Source organism: Mastigoproctus giganteus, chromosome 5, assembly GCF_048544385.1.
Source record: "Mastigoproctus giganteus isolate SK-2022 chromosome 5, ASM4854438v1, whole genome shotgun sequence".
NCBI lineage: Eukaryota > Metazoa > Arthropoda > Arachnida > Uropygi > Thelyphonidae > Mastigoproctus > Mastigoproctus giganteus.
In genome coordinates, this window is record NC_143579.1 from 71,275,613 (window position 1) to 71,297,657 (window position 22,045).

The 22,045-nt window shown below is 36.8% G+C and overlaps 1 protein-coding gene across 1 annotated transcript; it reads right to left on the reverse strand.

The window, feature by feature from the left end:
- Positions 1–20,374: 20,374 nt before the first annotated feature.
- On the reverse strand, positions 20,375–21,106 carry LOC150085478 (uncharacterized). Its single transcript, XM_090374575.1, has one exon. It carries the CDS (start codon positions 21,104–21,106, stop codon positions 20,375–20,377), a length of 732 nt encoding a protein of 243 aa, XP_090230701.1.
- Positions 21,107–22,045: the final 939 nt, after the last annotated feature.

Genomic DNA, 22,045 nt, shown 5'->3' on the forward strand with positions numbered 1-22,045 from the left:
TGGTTGAAGAAGAGGAGTGGTGTTGGGTGGCAAAAATTTGACTTGAACAAATTCAAATTGTGCCTCAATATTAACAAGGTTCAGATCATGGCCTGGCACATTATCCAGTAGGAGCAGTGCCTTCACAGGAAGCTTATTTTTTTCAAGATAGCTCTTCACTGAAGGACAAAAAAAACTTCACGTTCCCATTCATTGAAGACATCCTGTAACCCAGGCCTTCTTGTTACTGCACCAAAACATTCCCAGCATGCCTTTGTTGACCTTTTGTTGTTTAAATACTCTGGTGGTGTTAGAGTGATACACAAGGATTCAGCTTGAAATCTTCAGAGGCATTGGCATCCAACAGTAGAGTGAGCCTATCTTTCATAGGCTGATGCCCAGTTAAACTAGCTTCATCGTTAGTTATGTACACTCTCCTGGGCATTCACTTCCAAAACATGCTGGTTTCATCGTTAAAAACCTGCTGGGGAAGATAACCCTCTTGATCAACAAACTCTTGGAATCCAATTTTAAAGGCCTCAGCTGCTTTTTTCCTTTTTTTTTATCGCCACTGGATGCTTCTCCATGCTTTTCAACTCTTTTGATATTTGCCCTTTTTTTGAAGCACTCTAACCAACCTTTGCTAGCTTTAAAGTCTTCAAAGTGCACAGCACTGGCACTAGTTGATGGAGCTTTAAGTTTCAGATCGTCATAGATCTACTTAGCATGTTTGCAGATAAATTGTCTAGGCACTGTCACCCTTCATCCGCTTTTTCCTAATCCATATCAACAAAAGCCTTTCCATTTCCGCAATAAAGTCTCTTCTCTTATGCACTGATGTGGAATCATCACTAACTTTAATACTCTTTAGAATATCCTTTCGTTTGAGTATTATAGAAATGGTTGATTGAGGAAAACCATACTCGTGTACTAATGCTCTAATTTTTACTCCGTTTTTTTATCATCTCTTGCTTCACTTTTAATAGAAATGTTATTCTTGTAACTTGCGCTTTAGGAGCTATGATTATTTAATTAATAAATTCAAAAATAACCACAATTAAATTACTGTAATTATGTATAATTAACAAAAACACTGCTTACACACTAACAAGTGCATCAAACAGAAGATAAAGAAACTCTCCAAAGTACTGTAACAAGTGGGAATGTTTGTTGAACAATAACAAAAACACTAATAGGTTGAGAACAATTGTATGAATGATGTTCCATGCGTCTGAAAATTTTCACCCCATATACCATTCCAGCTATATCGGAAAGCTATTGATTCCTGCAAATATCATTGGTCCTTAAAAGTAAAAGATTGCATGGAAGGTATATCGGTTCCTGAAAAAATCTGATGTCGATACCATCATAAGTCGAGGCCCCTACCGTATATATACACACACACCCCCACTGTATTTCTTTTGTTTTCTGACTTAGACTTCCATGATCCATAGAGACCCTGGATATTTGTAAGTCTGTTGTATCATAAAAATGAAAGAAAATTTGCATCTATATCATAAAAACTAATTCTATTAAACAGTTATCCCAGACAGAACAAAAATTTAAAGTACATAAAAAATAATACTATGTATTAGCATTAGCATTAGCATTAGCATTAGTAGAGGCATTTGATGCAAGAAAGCAAGCTTATGCAGCATCAGCCAAAAAAAAAAAAAAAAAAGTAACATAAATAAATAAAAATAACCACTTCCACTTCACCCCTCTGTTCGTTCGAAATACCTGTCCAGCTGAGCCTTAAACTTATTTAGGCTATCAACTTCCACGACAAGGGATGGAAGTCTGTTCCACCCACCAACCACCCGCTGGCTAAAGGCAAATTTCCGCACATCTATCCTACATCTGTCTTTCCTCAATTTGAATTTATGCCCTCTCGGGTGATTTTTCTGAGCTAGAGGAAGAATCCCATCAGCATTGAGCATGCTCAAACCATTCAAGGCTTTGTACACCTCTATCAGATCACCCCGCTGGTGCCTAGTTTCCAGACACTGTAATTTGCAAAACTTAAGCCTTTCTTCGTAAGAGAACCCCTTTGTCCCATTCACCAATCTAGTTGCCCTTCTCTGTACTCGTTCCAGCAGCTCTACATCCTTCCTGAAATGAGGCCTCCAGGCCTGTATACAGTACTCTAGGTGTGGCCTGACCATTGCCTTATACAAGGGAATAATCACCTCCTTATCCCTGCTAGAAAAATTCCTATATATCATTGACAATACACCATGAGCTACTCTTGCAGCTCGTCTGCACTGCTCAGAGAACTTCATATCTGCCTGCACCACCACCCCCAGGTCCCTTTCATTCTCTACCACTGTCAGTGTAGTACCACAGAGTTGATACGTTGCTCTGGGGTTGCTGTTTCCCATATGTAGTACTTTACATTTGTCAATGTTAAACTTCATTTGCCACCTCGAAGCCCATCTGCTCAACCTTTCCAAATCCTGTTGCAGCAGCATAGTGTCAGTAGTGTCCTTGACAACCCTGCCAACCTTCGTATCGTCTGCAAACTTGGACATTAAGCCTGATATACCATCATCAATATCATTTATAAATACAGAAAACAATAAAGGCCCCAATACTGAACCCTGAGAGACTCCACTAATAACATTAGTCCACGATGAGCAGTGTCCAGTATTCTGAAGTATAAGTCTATTTCTCTTTTTTGCCTTAAATATTTGTACTTAATCATATATTTTTGGACATATGTTAGTACAAATGCATCATGTCTATATAGTAAATTAACCAAGTTATTATAGTGGCATTGTTTTTACATCTCATATTGTGAATACCTTCACAATGAGTTGCCTATTCAGTTATACTTTGAATAAATAATGCTCCCCAGTAGAGAAGAAAATTGTTACTTATTCTCATTGGATACCACCACCCAGGTGGCCGTTTCAGGGCTATTTTCCCCATCATTTATGAGTAGGGAGGTACGCTGATTATATAACAGCTGAAAAACCAGTTGTGAAAATAATTCCATAGTGCAAGAGGTGGCAATTGGTCTTTAGTAGTGTAATATTTAATAAATATTTAGGGCATTTATTTGTAAGTTATCTTGTCATCTTGATGTGCAAGATTAGTCATCTTGCACATCCCACACGGTGGTATATTGCAGTAAAATTTGAATTATGAACTACTGCCTACTTTTTAATTGTTTGTTTAATTATTCTGCTCTTTCTTTTAAAAGTTTACATGGTGATATTTTATTTCTTGCACAGAAAATTGAAGAAGTCAATAAGTATATACGGTACTCTTATATAGGTCACGTATCCAAAACGTACATGCATAGGTAACGATCTAACATTCTTTGTATTGATAATTGTACATGGAAGGCATTTGATTATGCAAATGCACCATTCCTTTTTGCCTGGTTAGTACTGTACTAAAAATTGGTTTCAGTATGGAAACACATTTTCCATAAGAAATTAACATTTTTGAAAATTGAGGAGTAAACCTGAAAAGATAATTCTTGACAGATTCCATGAACTATTATTATCTCTTTCTTCTCCTAATGGGTTTCCTGTCTTGCTATGGGTTCTGGTACCACATGCCTGGGGTGGTTATGTCCAGGTACTGTTATTAGTCAAGGAACTTTCTGACTATCCTACAGGTGTTCAGGATTGCTGCTGTCTGGAGTTCTATGTAAGTGTTCTCTGTGAGACCTATTGCTGCTAGTTTCTTACGGAGGCTCTTTGGCACCATGCCAGTGGTTAACATGATGATTGAGATGGTCATTGCTTGTTCCATATGCCACATTTCTTTGACTTCCTGTCTTAGGTCTGTGTACATCCAGATCTTTTCTTTGCAGGTTTTCTGGAGGTTGCTGGTGATAGGCACTGCTGTTGATCAGGTAGTTAACCATTTCCTTCTTGTCTGTTATTATGGTGCAGTTCCTTTATAGTTTGGGGGTCTCTAGTATTTGTACTTATAATATGGTACACTTTATTTGATCATCCGGTATTTTGCACTAGCTTCTGATGTATTATCCTGGCAACCTTGTTATGTCCTTGAGTATATTCCATCTGGGTGATAACCGTGAGATGTGCTGGATTGTTTGCTTAAAAGATATATCCTAATCCAGAACTACACTTAGCAAACCATCCTATATCAATTGTGAATAGCATTCAACTTGGTACAGTTTTTGATAGTAAGTTAAACTTCTTAGAATACATTAAGCATCTACATGCTACTTGCCAAAGGAAAATGAACATACTCTGAGTCATTTATGCTAAAATGTGAAATGCAGATCATTACACCTTAGTTCACTTGTATAAAGCCCTAATCAGATATTGTCTGGACTGTAGTGTCCCAGTGTCTGATTCTGTTAGGGAGAGTATGCTAGCACGTCTTGCTCTTGCCCCTATTCAGCATTCTGCCCTCAGGATTGTTTTAGGTGCTTACAGAACATCACCAGTGCAAAGTCTTTATATTGAGGCCCATAAACCTTCACTCATTATCAGAAGAAGGATATTACTACTGAATTGTGAAAAAATTTAAAACCTTCCTGCCTACTCACTGCATTTGGCTGATACTCAATAATCCACAGTTTACAACTCCACGATCTAATCAGTTCAGATCTCTCATGGCCTTCAGTTACACCTTTCTGGGACAATTATTTTGTATGCTGGGGAAATATTAATTTCCAGATTCTCACATACAGAATTATATGCATTTTGAAAATTATACTGGTGTTTCAAAGTCTGACAATGGAGTTTGTGCAGCAGCTATCTTCTCTTATACAGTTGTTATATTCTTCCTACTGAATGTAACAGTTCTATTGTTGAATTATATGCTATCAAGCTTTCTCTAGGAAATATCCTCTATCTGTCCAATTAAAAAAAAGTATAATATACACAGACTCACAATGGACTATTAGCCTTACAAAATGCCTCCTCACCTACCTGTCCTTTTATAAAGCAAGTAAGAATTAAGTTTATGCATATCCAGTAACACAGATGGTCATCTTTTGCTGGATTCCAGACCACACTGGAACACCAGGAGTTAAATGTTGCAGATCATTCTGCTAAACATCCATCCAAAAAAAGTATCATCAGGTTATCAGACACCATTTCTTGACTACAGATCCAATATACAACGTTTTGTGAGGAATAGTGAACACTTCTACTACAAGCTCAAACATGTGATATACTCTTTCAAATTAAACCTGAATCACAGATGTGGGTCTTCACCTTCCATATAAAAATAGGCAGGAGGAAGTAATCCTAGTCACAGCCCGAATTGGCCCATACTTACCTCTTGCACATTAATCCAGCAATTAACATTGCATACCTTGACAGGGACAGCAGAAAAATATTTAATCATGGTGGCTCACTGGTTGGGAATTAGTAGTTCATTCTTTTTTGTACCTTCCTAATAGTGCCTTTAGTCTTGTATGTTTTTTTTTTTTTTTTTTAATCCGTTTATATTGTTCTTTCTGCAAAAGCTGAATGGCCCTGGGAAATTAAACAATATCATTTATATTACTCTATTCTGTCCGGCCACTACAGTTCGTCAGGTAATGCAACACCGCTTTTCATCACAATGATGTGATGAAAAGCGGTGTTGCATATTTAGACTATCCAAAAGCTTCTGGAAGTTCATGGCTTGCCTATGTGAGAATTATCATGGAAAATAAAAGAAATTCTGGTAGTCTGTGGCCATGAACAGTATATCAGCTGACCCCAGTCAATTTGCATTCCAGGGAAGTGTTGCAAAAAGTATCCTATGTGTTACCGAGAAAAGGTCAGAATGTTTGTGTCATGCCAATAAAAATGATGCTTCAACAGGAAGGAGAAAAAAAAAGTTATTACTATACACTGGTTAATACTATTAAATACTATACAGTGGTCCATGGTGATATACCATGGACCAGTGTATAGTATTCCCATATTACCACTTGCATGTCTCTTGCATATTGATGCTTCCAAATTCAGCAAGGGGCATCAATTTGCAAGTGATATGCATGTGGTAATATGCGAGGTGTGCTGTTGATAAGAAAAATAAAAAATAATTGCAAGAAAAGGTGGATGTAGGAAACGATGTATTGTAATTGGCTTTTTTAATTTCAGCCATGCAGCATTTTCATGTTACTATTCGTGCTTATAATATTCATCATACACACCAGCAGAATTAATATAAATTTATTTTATTTTTTTATTTTTTTCCATTGGAATCTATTAATTTCAGAGTTTTTTGTAACTATTACAGTAGTGTCAAAGTTTCGTGCAATTAATGCCCCCTCAAACTTAAATTTGGCAGAGATCAAATATTTTGTTTTGTTACCAGATTTTTCTGAAAATTTAAGTATAATTAATAAACTTAGTATTTCATTAAAACTATTGAATATTTTTACAGGCAAAAACACAGTATTTGCAAAATGTTCAAATATTATTAAAAAAAAAAAAAAGAAGAAGAAGAAGAATTGCTATGCATATTAATTGAAATTAATAAGCATTGCAATATACTGGTCAACTGTGAAGCATTATTAGGATAAAAGCACAATTCAAAAAATCCAAATAGTTTTCTAAAATATTAAAGTTAAATCTGGAGCCTGTCAGAAGACCAGTATCACTCGTGTTACAAAAGGGGCCAGCGCTTCTGCCAGGTTAAACAAAACAATCCTCCACAGTGTACACCTTGAGGTGGGATTTTTTTTTTTTTTTTTTTTTTATGGCTGATGCTACATAAATTCAAGTTACGCGGGGAAATGTTTAGATTGGACTGCAGGAAGTTTTATTTTAGCCAGCGAGTTATAAATTACTGGAATAAGTTGCCTTCATGGGTGGTAGAGGCCGACAGTTTGGGGAAATTCAAAGGTCATCTGGATAGTACTTTCGGGTAAGGGAAGCGCATAGGATGATAGGATTAATTTCCTTTTTATTTAATTTTTAATTTCATTTTATTATTTTTATTTCTTTATTAATTATTATTATTTATTTATTTAATTTTTGTTTTTATCATTGTTTTGTTCGGTTTTTTTTTTTTTTTTTTTTTTTGGCTGGTGCAGCATAAGCCATAGGCTTTCTTGCACCATACGGCCGTTACTAATAATACTAATACTAATAATACTATAAGCTTGCTTTCTTGCATCATTTGACTTTGCTAATACTGCTGGGGAAGATAATCCTCCTAATAAACAAACTCTCGGAATTCAATTTTAAATGTCTCAGCTGCTTTTTTTATCAGCACTGAATGCCCCCCCCCCCAAGCTTTTCAACACTTTTGATATTTGCCCTTTTTTTGAAACGCTCAAACCAGTCTCTGTTGGCTTTAAGGTCTTTAAAATGCACAGCACTGCCACTAGTTGATGGAGCTTTAAGTTTCAGATCTTCATAGATCTGAAACAATCTCGTACGAGTGACATTCCGCACGCCACATGTTGAACAATAAAAAAGACGCTAATTGTTTGAGAACAATCGTACAAGTGATGTTCCGTGCACCACTCATCTGAAAATTCCCACCCATGTATTGTTCCAGCTATATCAGAAAGCCATCGGTACCTGTAAATATCATCAGTCCTTAAAATAAGAGATCGTATAGAAGGTATATTGGTTCCTGAGAATATCAGATGTTGATGTCATCGTAAGTCGAGGCCTCGCTTTATAAACTTTGATAACAAAAATTAAATTGTATTTTGAAAAATGCATAATTAGTGGTAAGGAACTGTTTTGTAGCCCACGAGAATCCCCCAAGACCCTCATCATTGTATGTTTTAGCATCTATCCAAAAAGGGTTGGAACTCCTGACTTAACCAATACTTCAAACACATCAAATTTATTTTTATTTTTTATTCTCCTAGTATTAGTGCATAAAGCAAGTAAATATGTGTCTATTTATGTTTTTAGTAACTCTTATAATGCATAATTGCTAATCCTGGCATGAACCCCTAGAAGTTCTTGTAACTCCCCCTCCCAACTGCTTTGTGGGCATGTCAAAATAGAAGAATCAGTTTCATTTTTGCTTATGGCTGTAATCAACCCATAACTAGGTGTGCTAGTGATTTTCCTTTTCCTCAAATGCATTTGCTAATATAATTTTAAAAAAATAGGGATTTTTCACAGTTGTGAAAAATTTCCTCTAGGTATTTTACATATTCCATTTCCTGAGTGTAGTATCACACAGTTGGTAAGTTAATGTGGTATTACCCATATGCAGTACTTTGCATTTGTCAATGTTAAACTTTAACTGCCATTTCTCAGCCCATCTGCCTAATTTTTCTAGATCTTGTTACAGTAGCTTACTTTGATTACTGTCATTAACCACCCTGCCAGCCTCTGTATCATCTGCAAATTTAGACATTAAGCCTGATATACTTTCATCACTATCATTAATAAATATAGAAAACAACAATGGGTGCAGCACTGAACCCTGCAGGGCTCCACTATAAACATTATTTCCACAAAGAGCAATGTCCATTAATAACCACTCTTCTTCTGTTCAACCATCCCTTTATCCATAGCAGTAACTTTCCCTTAATGCCACACTGCTTCATTTTATGCACCAGTCTTTTATGTACAACAGTGTCAAAAGCTTTTGTGAAATCCAAGAGTATGATATCAGTTTTTTTTGGTTTTTGCATCCGTTTCCTTAGTTACTGTGTCATTGTATCCAGTCAGCTTGGGCAGACAAGACTGCTGCTTAGAAAAATCATGCTCTGACTGCAGTATAACTGTATTACTCTTTAACCAGCAATTCCATTATTTTCCCTGCAACAGAAGTCAAGCTAATATGTCTGTAATTACTCGTCATCCTTTGTGAATAGGGGATACCTATGTATCTGCAGTCCATAGGGACCTCCCCTGTATCCAAGAATGTTCTCATAATTATGTCTTAATGGAGGTAAGGTGTGCTTACCTCCATTAATATAATTCAATAGCCCCATCCACCCAGGTGCTTTTTTACATTTAGCTTTAACAGTTTCTTTTACACTTTCCTCTCATTTATCACAAAGTCACTTAGCTTTCTGTTAGAATTTGTAAAAGTTCTAGTGTCCCTACCATAACAAATTTCCCATGTGTGAATGTAGATGCAAAATTCCTATTCAGTTCTATCAGCAGTCTGAGCAGGATCATCAGTTAAACCATATCTAGTAGACCAGTGATTCATCCCCTTCGTTCCAGTGTGTACATAAGTAAGGAAGTCTTTGCTTATTTTGTTTTCCAGAGAATCTACCTTACTTGCTAAACCTCCTTTGTGATATTATTGCAGACTCTTTTATATCTACTGTAGGGTTCGATATTGCTTGATAATTTATATGCATCTTTAAATTATAGGATAATTTATATCCTGTGCATTTTTCTTTTCCACAAGTTTCATCAGTTCATCTGATATCCATTTAGACCTAAGCCTTGAACAGTGTCTCTTAGTTAATATGAAATGCCTAGTTGCTTCCATATTTGCTTTCCTGAATGCTTTAACTTTAGAATTTGCTGTTGGTAACATCATCAGTTGGTCCCACTGCACAAAATTTAAAAACTATCTAAAACCATTATAGTCTACTTTACAAAAGCCCTTTCCTTTGACATTGGTTGCATCTTTAAGTAAATCCCACATCAGTACAGTGTGATCACTGCTACCTAGTGGGTCATTTTATCACTGATTCTTAATGAATGAAGAGTTGCTTCATTCACTAAGAATCAGCTTTTTTGAGATTATTACATTCACTCATTGCCTCTATAACCTGTTTGTGTAGAAAATAGTCATCCAATAAATCCACAAGAACCTTGCTAGTAATGTGAGTGACCAATCTACAAGTTTCAGTTGATATATGTAAAGTTAAAATTCCCCATTATAAGGTAGTCTGATTTACTGGCCCGCTATATCAATCTGCACAGTTGTTTATTATACTTATCAGTGTCATTAGATCTATAACGCTCTCCTACTCTCATTTTTTTTTTTTTTTTTTTTTTTTTTCTAGTGCTTATGTCATATCAGACTGACTCAACATGGCGCCTCCGTAGCCAGGTGGGAAGGAGCAGCAGTGCGTAGCACACGCTTCTTGATTAAACCGGGGTTCGAGCCCGTCACCACCAAATACGGAGGATGTGGAAAGGTCATTCAGGGAATGACCACCGCATATCCCGGAGCAATATGGCCTTAGTTGCTAATGCTCCTAAAAACCAAATAACAACTGACTCAACATTGCCCTGCCACCCGTGTCAACTGGGTTCACTGTCTTAGATTTTATGGTTTTCTTAATTAAGAGTATAACTTTGCCCCCCCTCCCTCCTTTCTATATACATGGTATTCCCCATATTCAAATTTTGCATTCCTTATGTCTCAGTGATACCATGTTTCCAATATCACTATAATGTCTCCAATGACAACTTAGCCATACTTCACCAAATTTATTCAATGTTGATGTCCTAGCATTTGTGCACACACTTAAGTTTACGCAACTGTCTGTGCTCTTAGTAACCCTGAGAGGCGCCTCCGTAGCCAGGTGGGAAGGAGCAACAGTGCGTAGCACACGCTTCTTGATTAGACCGGGGTTCGAGCCCGTCACCACCAGATGCAGAAAGGTCAGGGAATGACCACCGCATATCCCTGGAGCAATATGGCCTTAGTTGCTAATGCTCCTAAAAACCAAATAACAACAACAGATAAGAGCAGGCAGTGACTTGCAAGCTGAACATGGCTCGGGACACTAAACTGCAGGTCTACCTACTCGCTTTGTTTCGGTCTCAGTCTGCCTCAAGCTATCGTGCGGTCAGGTTGTATACAGAGTATTTCTGTGATTTCTGAATTGTGACTTTATTTATTAAATAATTTTGCAATCCTTACAATTTAAAATGGCATCAAGTGATAGAGGAGTTAAAAGAAAATGGTGTGAACTTAAATGTGGCACAGAAATTAGAACAAGGCGTCTCAGTAGCACATGTTTGTTAAATTTACGGAGTAAAAAAACAGTTTCTGATATCTGTAAATCAAAGGCCAAATTGCAACATCATTTTATATTGTACAGTACTATATATTGTATTAAAGCTTTTTTTTTACATTAAGAACAATAAAAAATGCCCCACCCCCAGGTTACATTCGATTTAATGGACTTTCAGAATTAACAGACCCCCTCTCTCCTATTAGTCCGTTAAATCGAGGGTTTACTGTACTATGAATTATGAGACATTAAATTTTTGTTTGAAGATTAACAGCCACTGGGTGAGCAAAATTGTTCACCTTTTGTCTAGGCAACTCCCATTACCACATGGCATCTGTAAGATGATAGGTGTCTAAACTTGCCATAATGCTTTGCTTTTGCTGGCTAATCCAAACAGCTGACATCTGGCAGATGCCATGGAATTTCAGTCTGGTAATCAGTGACCCCAAAATTTCTAAAATTTATTTTATTATTATTGATTTCATTTATTTTTGTTTGATATTTTTAAATTGGGCTTAGCAAATAATACTTCACCGTTTTGGATTCAGCAAAAATGCTAAAAATTAACATTTTTATAATTGAAACAAAAGGAGGGGAACTAAATAGACACCACGAAAGTCCTTGTTACAATTGAGGGTGCCAGCTGAGCTGCTCTGCTCGATACCTGAGGTACTTTCATGTACCAGGAAATACTGTGGTACTACCAAGACCAGAAAAAGCATTGATCTCACAGGAAATAGTTATTCTTGGTGGTTTTGTTAACAAGGAACCATTAAATATACAATAAACAAACAGAGCCATGAGAAGAGCAGAGCAAGTGGGGCACTTGTTACACCCATATTTTCTATATGAAATAAATCTACAATGCAGTACCACTGAGAAAACGGATAAAATAAAACAAGATGAAAGTAATCAATCACAAAATCTTTCGGAAGAAAGATGCCATTATTACAAAAATCTTATTTGTAATAACGTTTACAACTGAAGAAGGGTATCCTCCGCCCGAAAGCTATTGTGATTCCGAGTGGGCAGGAGCGGGAGTGAGTAGCACACGCTCTTTGAGTAGACCGGGGTTCAAGCCCCTGACTGCTGAATACGGTCGATCTGCCAACCCACACTGGACCAGCGTGGCAGGTTATGGTCCATTTCCCTCAGCATGAATTGTTGAGGAGGCTTCCATCCTGCAGTGGGTTGATAATGGCTGCACTTTACTTTTACTTTATCTTATTTTATTTTAACTTGTTTCCAAGTTTATTAAAGAAAACTTTTACTTCAAAGCTGTTTTATTTTATCCGTTTTCTCAGCGATACTGCCTTATTATATATTTTCTCTTATACAAGGGAATAGATTATTCACTTGTATAAGGCAATGGTTAGGCCACACCTTGAGTACTGTATACAGGTCTGGAGGCCTCATTTCAAGAAGGATGTAGAGCTGCTGGAACAAGTACAGAGAAGGGCAACAAGATTAGTGAATGGAACAAAGGGGTGCTCTTACGAAAAAAGGCTTAAGTTTTGCAAATTACAGTGTCTGGAGACTAGGCACCAGCGAGGTGATCTGATAGAGGTGTATAAAGCCTTGAATGGTTTGAGCATGCTCAATGCTGATGGGATTCTTCCTCTTGCTCAGAATAATCACTTGAGAGGGCATAAATTCAAATTGAGGAAAGACAGATGTAGGATAGACGTGCGGAAATTTGACTTTAGCCAGCGGGTGGTTGGTTGGTGGAACAGACTTCCATCCGTTGTTGTGGAAGTTGATAGCCTAAATAAATTTAAGGCTCAGCTGGACAGGTATTTCGAACGAACGGAGGGGTGAATGGAAGGTTTTTATTTATTTTTTTTTTTTTTGGCTGATGCTGCATAAGCTTGCTTTCTTGCATCAAATGCCTCTGCTAATGCTAATATTTAATATGAATCCTGAGCCCATAGGCCTGTTTCCATTTAATCTTAAATTTGTATCCGATAATGCCCTCAGGATTGACAACAGATTGATTTTAAACACTACATTTGATGCTGTAGTCCCATTGAGAATTTTAGAACTTTTTCCTCAATTAGCATTAGCATTAATAGAGGCATATGATGCAAGAAAGCAAGCTTATACAGCATCAGCTAAAAAAAAATAAAAACCCTTCCCATTTCACTCATCCAAATGTGTGTCTAGTTCTGGCTTGAATTTATTTAAGCTATCAACTTCCACAACAGATGGAAGTTTGTTCCAGCAATCAATTATCCGATGGCTAAGGGCAAATTTCTGCACATCTATTCTACAGCTGTCTTTCCTCAGTTTGAATCTTATGCCCCCTCAGGTTTGTAATCTGAGCAAGAGGAAGAATCCCATCAGCATTGAGCTTGTTCAAACCATTCAAGGCCTTATACATAAACCTTACAGGTGCCTAGTCTTCAGATGGTGAAATTTGCAGAACTTAAGCCTTTCTGCTTAAGAGCAACCCTTTGTTGCCCTTCTCTTTACTCGTTCTAGCAACTCTGCATCCTTCCTAAAACGAGGCATCCAGATCTGCACGCAGTACTCAAGGTGTGGCCTGATATACAAGGGGATAATCACATTTTCCCTGCTTGAAAAATTCCTGAATATCATTGACAAAATCTCTACTCTTGCAGCCTCTCTGCACTGTTCAGAAGATTTCATATCTGACTGCACAATTACCCTCAGGTCTCTCATTCTCCACTACCCTGAGTGTAACACCACCCAGTCGGTACATTTCTCTGGGGTTACTGCTACCCATATTTGTCGATGTTAAAACTTCAGTTGCCACTTCTCAGCCCATCTGCCCAACTTTTCCAGATCCTGTTGCAGCAGCATACTGTCATTGCTGTTATTAACAACCCTGCCAACCTTTGTATCATCTGCAAACTTTGACATTAAGCTTGATATACCTTCATCAATATCATTGATAAATACACAAAACAACAATGGGCCGAACACCAAACCCTGAGGGATTATTCTCTTTTTTTCTCATAAAGGAGATGCGGTAAATATTTGCTGCATTGAACTTTACACGACCTGTGATAGTTTCTGAAAATGGTCTCACCTTTTTAAAAAGATCCAAGTTTGAATCAAATCAATAATGCGAGGAATTTAAGGGTTTTTTTCCATAACGTGGCCAGTCAATCGGAATCAGGTGAGTACAGGGGTTTCCGTCCAGAAAAACTCTGGTTTTCTGTTCAGCAAATTCACACAACACAAGCAAATTTCAGACACAATACACATTGGAGAATGCAAAGAACAGTATCATGGTCTTTCTTATGTAAACAATAGAAAGAAGGGGACAAATCACATTAATCCACTTGATATCAATGCTTTTACTGTTGATGATCATCTTCAGGTTGCTCAATAGGTATTTTGGATATATTCACACCGGGAATTCTTTAAAGCAGAAGGTGACAGGTTTCTCAAACTAACAGGAAGCTGAATGGTTTGTGATAACAGAGGTAAGTAGAAAGGAAATTGTTTAAGCTAAACAGAAGCCAAGCACACGAGGAGTTGTGATCTATCCAATTATATTAAGGGAGTCAACAGAGGAAGTAAGAAAACTCTCAGCTATAATTATGAGAACGTCTCCGGAGACAGGAATTCACTATAATTATGACTGAAGTCGGTCGGTTCAAGAGTATAGGATGCCGTAGTTTGCATTGACTGATGGTGCCCTGAAAATTTACTTGCGGACTTTCTTTTTGCGAGGAGGTGGGCGGTGTTGGCGCCCCTAGGCCAGTGCCTACTCACCTTACCCTAAAAGTGGCCTTGAATAGAGATGTGCAAATGTATTCACAAATGGTGATATTAGTAATTATATGCCTATTAGCTTAACTTCAGTTAGAGGGAAAACAATGGCGTCACTAGTAAAATTATTCAGGACCATCTATACAGGAGTTTAGTTATACTGCGGTTATGGCATGAATTTGTTAACGGGCCTTTTTGACCATGGCAGACAAAGATTGTAATGGTCTATCTCCACTTGTCTAGGGACATATTTTGTTGTTGCCCACCTCCTGTTGGTATAGACGGGCACTGGGCTTGCTTTCCGGGAGAACGCCTGCCCGGTGGCAAAGAGGCCAGAAACAACACAATGTACGCAAATATAACTACATGTTTCTGGCTATTCTACAGAGTTGTGTCATCACAGAGTAACATGGCGGAGATGAACTAATGTTCCTGGAGACCTATACAGAAGATACTATACATGTCTTGTCTGACCAATCTGATTGGATGTTGTGATGCAGTAACAAAGGAACTGGATGCAAAAAATAAGCTTGATATATAATTAGGTTTCAGAAAAGTGCTTAATACTGTTGCACATAAAAGAATGCTTTACAAATTGAACCAGTGTGGAATCAATGCAAGTTACTGCTATGTATATAGGGATAATTAGGTGCAAAAAGACAGTGAATCAGTGGACACTGCTCTTTGGAGTAACATTACCAATAGAGTCACCCAGAGTTTGGTGCTGATTCCATTGTTGTTTTCTATATTTAGTAATGACAGTGATCAGGCATAATTATCATTATTTTCAGAAGATACAAAGGTTGTCAATGTGGTTAATCACAGTAATGAAAGTATATAAAGTAGTAATCAAGGTATTAGCAATGGCCACATGGTACAAGGATGCCTACAGCTTATGCTGCACCAGCTAAAAAATAATAATAAATAAAATAACAAAAAATAAGAAAATTGCAAAAAATAATAATAAGAGAAAAGGAAATAGACAACCTCTGCATTTCTCTCCTCCTGTAGGTAATTATCCAGCTGACCTTTGAATTTCCCAAAGCTGTCAGCCTCTACCACCCTACGTGGGTGTAATTTATAAATCGGCTAAAATAAAATTTCTTGCGATCCAGTCTAAACATCTCCCCCTGTAACTTGAAATTATGGCCCCTTGTATTAGAATCATTAATAACGGTCACAATTTTGTCCTTATTCATTTTGCTTATGCCTCTCAGAGCCTTAAATACCTCAATAAAGTCTTCTCTAAGGTGCCTAGTTTTCAAGCTCAGCAACCCACATATTCAAAGCCTTTCCTCATATTGACGTCCTTTTGCTGTCTCACCAGGTGAGTTACCCATCTTTTGACCATTTCAAGAAGCACAATGTCTTTCTTTAGATGTAGTCACCATGATCGAACACAGTATTCAAAGTGTGGCCTAACAATAGCCTTATATAATGGGATTGTGACATCATTATCTCTACTAGCAATGGTTTGATAAATCGTCGATAGTACACCATGGGCCTTCCTTGCAACCAGTCTACGATGCTCGGAGAACTTAATGTCTGACTGTATTGTAATACCCAAGTCCCTTTCCTCCACTACTGGCTTTAGTTGAACTCTGCCAAGTGTATAAGTTTTTTTGGGATTACTGTTCCCCATGTGCAATACCTTACACTTTTCTGGATTAAAGCATATCTGCCATTTTTCTGACCATTCCTGAAGTTTATATATGTCATTCTGGAGCTCTCATTAACTATTTACAATGATCACCACAATCTTTACATCATTGATGTAATTTATGAAAATCAAAAACAACAGTGGTCCTATATACTATGTATATACACTGAAAGGACAGAACTCATGGGGTTCCTGGGCAATGCAATGCTGTCACCCACTCGCTAGTGTATGAACACGTGCTTGGCAGATATATATAGGTACACTGCATTGATGTAGACGATAATTCAATGTCTGTATGAATAAATGAGTTTCCTAACTTTAAAAGAGGGATGGTAGTGGGTGCCTGACGCATGAGTCACTCTATCTCAGAGGTGGTATAGAAATCCCATTTGACAGTCAAGAGTATCGGGAATATGCCATTTCCAGAATAACATCTCATCGTGGGTGGAGAAAGGTGGTTGATGAATGTGGTCATCAACGTCTGTCTCGCATTGTTTCGGCCAACTGGAGAGTGACAGACACAAATTACTGCCAACTTTAATGAGGGAGGTGCCAGAAACATCTCCACCAAGACTGTCATGAGTCCCATTCTAACACGACACAGGACTACAACTGGGCAAAAGAACATCGGCACTGGACCTTGGATGATTGGCTACGAGTCTCCTGGTCCAATGAGTCACGTTTCCAGTAAATTGACAGATGGGAGGGTGCATACCTGGCGGAAAGCGTATGAAGCTATGCACCCATTATATCAACAAGGTGAGCAAACTGACTGCTGATTTACACCGAGATTGGTAGCAATTGAGTTAAATGTAAATAAGCAAATCGATAAAGTCCATATCGCAAAAGACTTCACATTGAAAACACTTCTATCCCGAAGGTATAAAATTCATACTCATACACCATTCTATTACAGTCTTACATCCATCCTTTTGCAAACGGAATAACAGCACGATAATTTCGCGTTTCCCGCTAAAATCAGAAACGCAAAATGAGGTAAATTACGTATTCCCAATAATCAGCCAATCGCTGAACTCGACCTGATCACCCGTTCTTCGGCCATGCCCGCAACGGGGAGATACCCATGTTTTTGAACTCAGCCAGAATACAGTATATCAGTGGTCTCAAACTCAAATTGCATGCGGGCCGAATGCACAATCTGAAAGCAGCTGACGGGCCGGAATTTTTTTTTAACAAAATGAGAGTGAATATATATATATTGCACCGTACTTGCCCCTAATGTATGGATACCGTCCCTTTATAACCTGGTATGGGTGGTGTGTTGCGTGTAAGTTTATAATAAGTTTGGAAATTTTACTTATAAAATTTAATTTGCCTCGAACATGGTTTAATCGAAAATTTATTTCAATAATGTTCAATTGTATTTTCTACAATGTTTTTCTCTATACTTACTTTTTATTTCTCAAACTTGTATTTTTCTCCTCTCCCTGGCTAAAATTATGAGACTCTTTCTTTCGGTTAAATAATAACGAAAGGAAAAAATTCAAATTTTTATTTATTTTCTATCTGAAATCTAAAGGTTGGTACCTGCAAGAAATTTCTGTTGGTTACACTTTGTAATTCAAACGTATTGACAGTTAAATATTAAATTTTCGGACTGACATTTATTTCGAATAATTCTAATATGTTGAATTAACCACTAAATAACTTACTTTTAACTTAAACTAAAACAAATTATGAAAACTTTCCAAGTGGGACAAAACTTGAGAATAAATAATGACAACCTATTTTCTTTCTTTTATTTATTAAATTTTTCTTCGACACATACAGAAAAAATACATATGTTTGTATGTAAATAATTATAAACTTCTTTATTTCTTACTACAAATTGACACTTGATGGCGTTTCGATTCTGATAAAGTTTGTAGCCTATCTTCTTCACGGATTGTAGATGCTCATCGGTCAATAGGGTTCTTTTCTTAGACTTATTGATTTTCAACTGTTCACAAGCATACAGTGACAAAGACAAAGCCCCAACCTATTCATTCTATCTCTTTTTCCTTCAATAGCAGTCGCGCACATAAGCTCAGCCCATATCTCTATGTCTCTAAAACTATAAGCACCGTATTTACAACAAATACATAATTGAAATGTATTCGCGGGGAATGTAAAATTGCTTCGGAGGGGCCGGATGCGGGTCGCCAGTTTGAGACCACTGCAGTATATGACACCATTTTTAGCAAGGCAGTGTATAGCGTTCAGGGGATCTTCAAAAGATTTATATGAAAACGATAATGGTAACTTTTTTGGACTTAGTGAAACAATTGCTAAATTTGATTCAGTTATGACAGAAAATATTTGCCGTATTCAGAAATCTGAATCGAAAAATATCGTGCATTATTTGGGTGATCAAATACAAAATGAAATTATTGAAACAATTTCACAAAATATTACAGATAAAATACTAGAAATTACTAGAGAAGCTACGTATTTTGGTATAATCACTGAAGACGAAAATAAAGATATGGATACAAGGAACCACAATCAATAGCCTTAAAAATAAAATATTATAAATATCTTTCTTCGATTATAATTTGGCATGATATTTTAAATAAAATTAATCCGGTAAACAAAATGCTCAAAAAAAAAAAAAAAAAAATCGAAGAACAGCATTTTCTACAGCAGAACATCATCATCATCAGCCATTTTCAATCCACTGCAGGATGAAGGCCTCTCCAGCAACTTTCCAGTTCCTTCTGTTTTGAGCACTGGCCATCCATTTACTACCCAAAAACTCATGAATTTCATCTATCCATCTCCGCCTTTGTCTTCCAGGTTTTCTTCTAGCTCCTCTTGGGTACCATTCTGTTATTTTCTTAGTCCACAGCAGAACGTGACATGTCAACTGGAATAGCCAGCACATGACCTCTAATGCTGTCCTTCAGATCTGCCAGAGAGAGAGAAAAAATCTTTATTGTACACTAAAGATACAATAATGTGCCCGCCACAGCTAGGAGGCCAGGGGCTTGACAATGATATAGGGTAATATAAAAATATGTACAGTATATAAAAATATGTAGAGTATAACAAAAAGATAACCTAACATTATATTAACTTAAAAACTTAGCATTAACCATTCAATAGATAAATATAAGGCAGAGTATAAGTATATAAGTATAGGTATGTACACGTTCATATGTACAAAGCACATATTTCAGAATATTCACACAAGTCAGAATATTTCACAGTGCCAACAGAGTTTGACATCCTTCCCGATACACCTGGTTCTTCATAAAACCCTACAACCAGAAGTCACATTGGGTGAGGTCCGGTGATCGGGGTGGCCCAGATGTCTGGAAACACCGGCTGATGACCCGTTCGTCTGTAAAGTGTTGCCTTAGCAATCTTTAGACACAACGGTGGATGTGGGGTGGCGCACCATCTTGAATGAATATGGTATCCTGAAGGCACCGACGTTGTTGCAGCTCTGGTATTGCCCACATTTCATAATATTGCTGTCCAGTCAGAGGCGGACCGTTAACTTTGGGGGCCCTGGACTAACGCTGTTTGGGGGCCTACCCAATTAACCCAAATTTCGTTAGTTGTGGCGACTCATTCGCCATTTTATCGAAAAACTTTTTTTTTTTTACCCTTTTTTAAATAGGAAAAATTATAGGCAACAGACATTGAAGAACTTTTTTTATTTTATTTGATGCACTTGGATATACAAACTTTTATATACAGTTATAATGAAAAAAGTTTTTGTATACATAACAAACATCAAACATAAATAAAAAATAAAATGTATTAGATATTACTTTTAGTAACAAATAAAAAAAACGAAACAACAAATTCTCAGGTCAAGAATAAAGACTAAGAAAAAAAACAAAAAATTATTCTTAAAAATAAAATAAATAAAACATTCTAGGAGTTATATAATTTAAGTATTTTTAATACATTAAAGACATTTAAAGTGTAACTCTTCTGCATTTTTTCGCTGCAAATCTTTTATTTGATCATCACATTGTAATTCTTTGGTTAAGTCACAGTTTATTGGAAAGAATTGATAAATAATTTAATCTTTCATTCGTCATTGTTGTCCTATATTTGTTTTCTATATAGGTCATCCTGGAGAAGGATCACTCCGCCTCACAGCTGGTGATTGGCAACGCCAGAAAAATTTTTAAGATTGTATAGCAATTCGGAAAAACATCGACAAGTTTCTTTTCATAAATTAGCTTGAATATATCACCGTATGAGTATGAGTTTGGCTTAGTCTGTAAGTAGGATTTTAACTGAATGCATTCATTGACTAAATGTTCGTCTATGTCATCCGAATAATAATCAACAACATTACGTGCACTTTCCAAGTCAATATTTTCGATATTAATGTCTTGCAAATCCATTAAAAATTTGAATCTTTTGCTAAATTCCCCATAGACATGGCCTCTTCTGTATAAATCCATAATCAACTTATCTAATGCAACGTTTAGCGTATCCCGTTTAAATTTTTCTGCTCCATTTAGCGAAACTTTCTCTGTAGATTTATCCGAAAATTTTGAAGTAATACGTCTCTTTTTTAAATCACTGTATTCTTTTTCCACACTAGTACTTAATTTTTTGGCTGTCTCCTCGTATTCGTTTAGTTTCTGATCTGATTGTTCTCGTATGTTGCTCACGAACGCTTCTAATGACGTAATTAATTTCTCACCTTCACATATGTCTAAACCTGGGGTCTGCACTTTTTTGCTAACTAAATTGAATCTCTCTAAAATTTCTTCCCAAAAAACAGTTAAAATCGCAGTTTCAAGTTTCACCAAATTATTATATAAATTCTGTGCCTCTCTTCGAAAATCAAGTTTCTCATCCATATTGTCACTAAACGTTTTTAATATGTTCATGATATCACCGTAAATATTTTTTAAAGCTCTAACAGCATCATAGTGACAAGACCATCTAGTCTGGCTTAAACTTTTTGTCGAAAATTTTAGTTCTGTTTTTACGATTTAGAAGCTCCCCCCTATGGGTAGTTGCAGAAAAAATATATATTTGTTGCACTACTCCAAAAAAGTTCACAATTTGAGTTACAACTTTAACCGCTTCCCCACCAACTAGATTTAGGGAATGCGCAGCACACGGAACGTAATCAGCACATTTATTTTTTTGTTTGAGATGTGCTTGCACACCATTGTATCGGCCGGACATATTTGCAGCGTTGTCAAAAGACTGTCCTCTACAATTATCCAGTGGCAGTCCATTTTTTTCTAGAAATTCTTATAAGGAATTGAATAAAGATAAGCCACTGTGACTACTAATTTTGATGAAAGATACACATCTTTCATACACTTTTCCCTCAAAACAATATCGTACTATAATAGCTAGTTGGTCATTGTGGGACAAATCTGGTGTCGAGTCCATCACAATTGAGTAGTACTTTGCATCGTCGCTATTTATTTCAGCTATAATTCTTTTTATTACTTGTTTTCCATAATCTCTATTATTTGTTCATAAACTGTTTTTGATAAGTACGAAGTGAAAGGCTTTGGTCGCAGTTCTCGTTGTTGGATATGTTCGCGCATGAATGGATCGAACTCTGCTAGTAATTCAAGAGCTCCCATAAAATTACCATTGTGCGGAGAGCCAAATATTTCCTCGTGACCTCTGAATGCTAAGCCCCTTACACTAAATATTTCACCACTGCAATAACACGTGGGACATCGTGGTAATATTCCGTATCTTTTCTTAGTTGCTCCTGCAACTGCTTGTCAATAACAGACTTATTTTCTTTACGTGTTAACCATACTAACAAT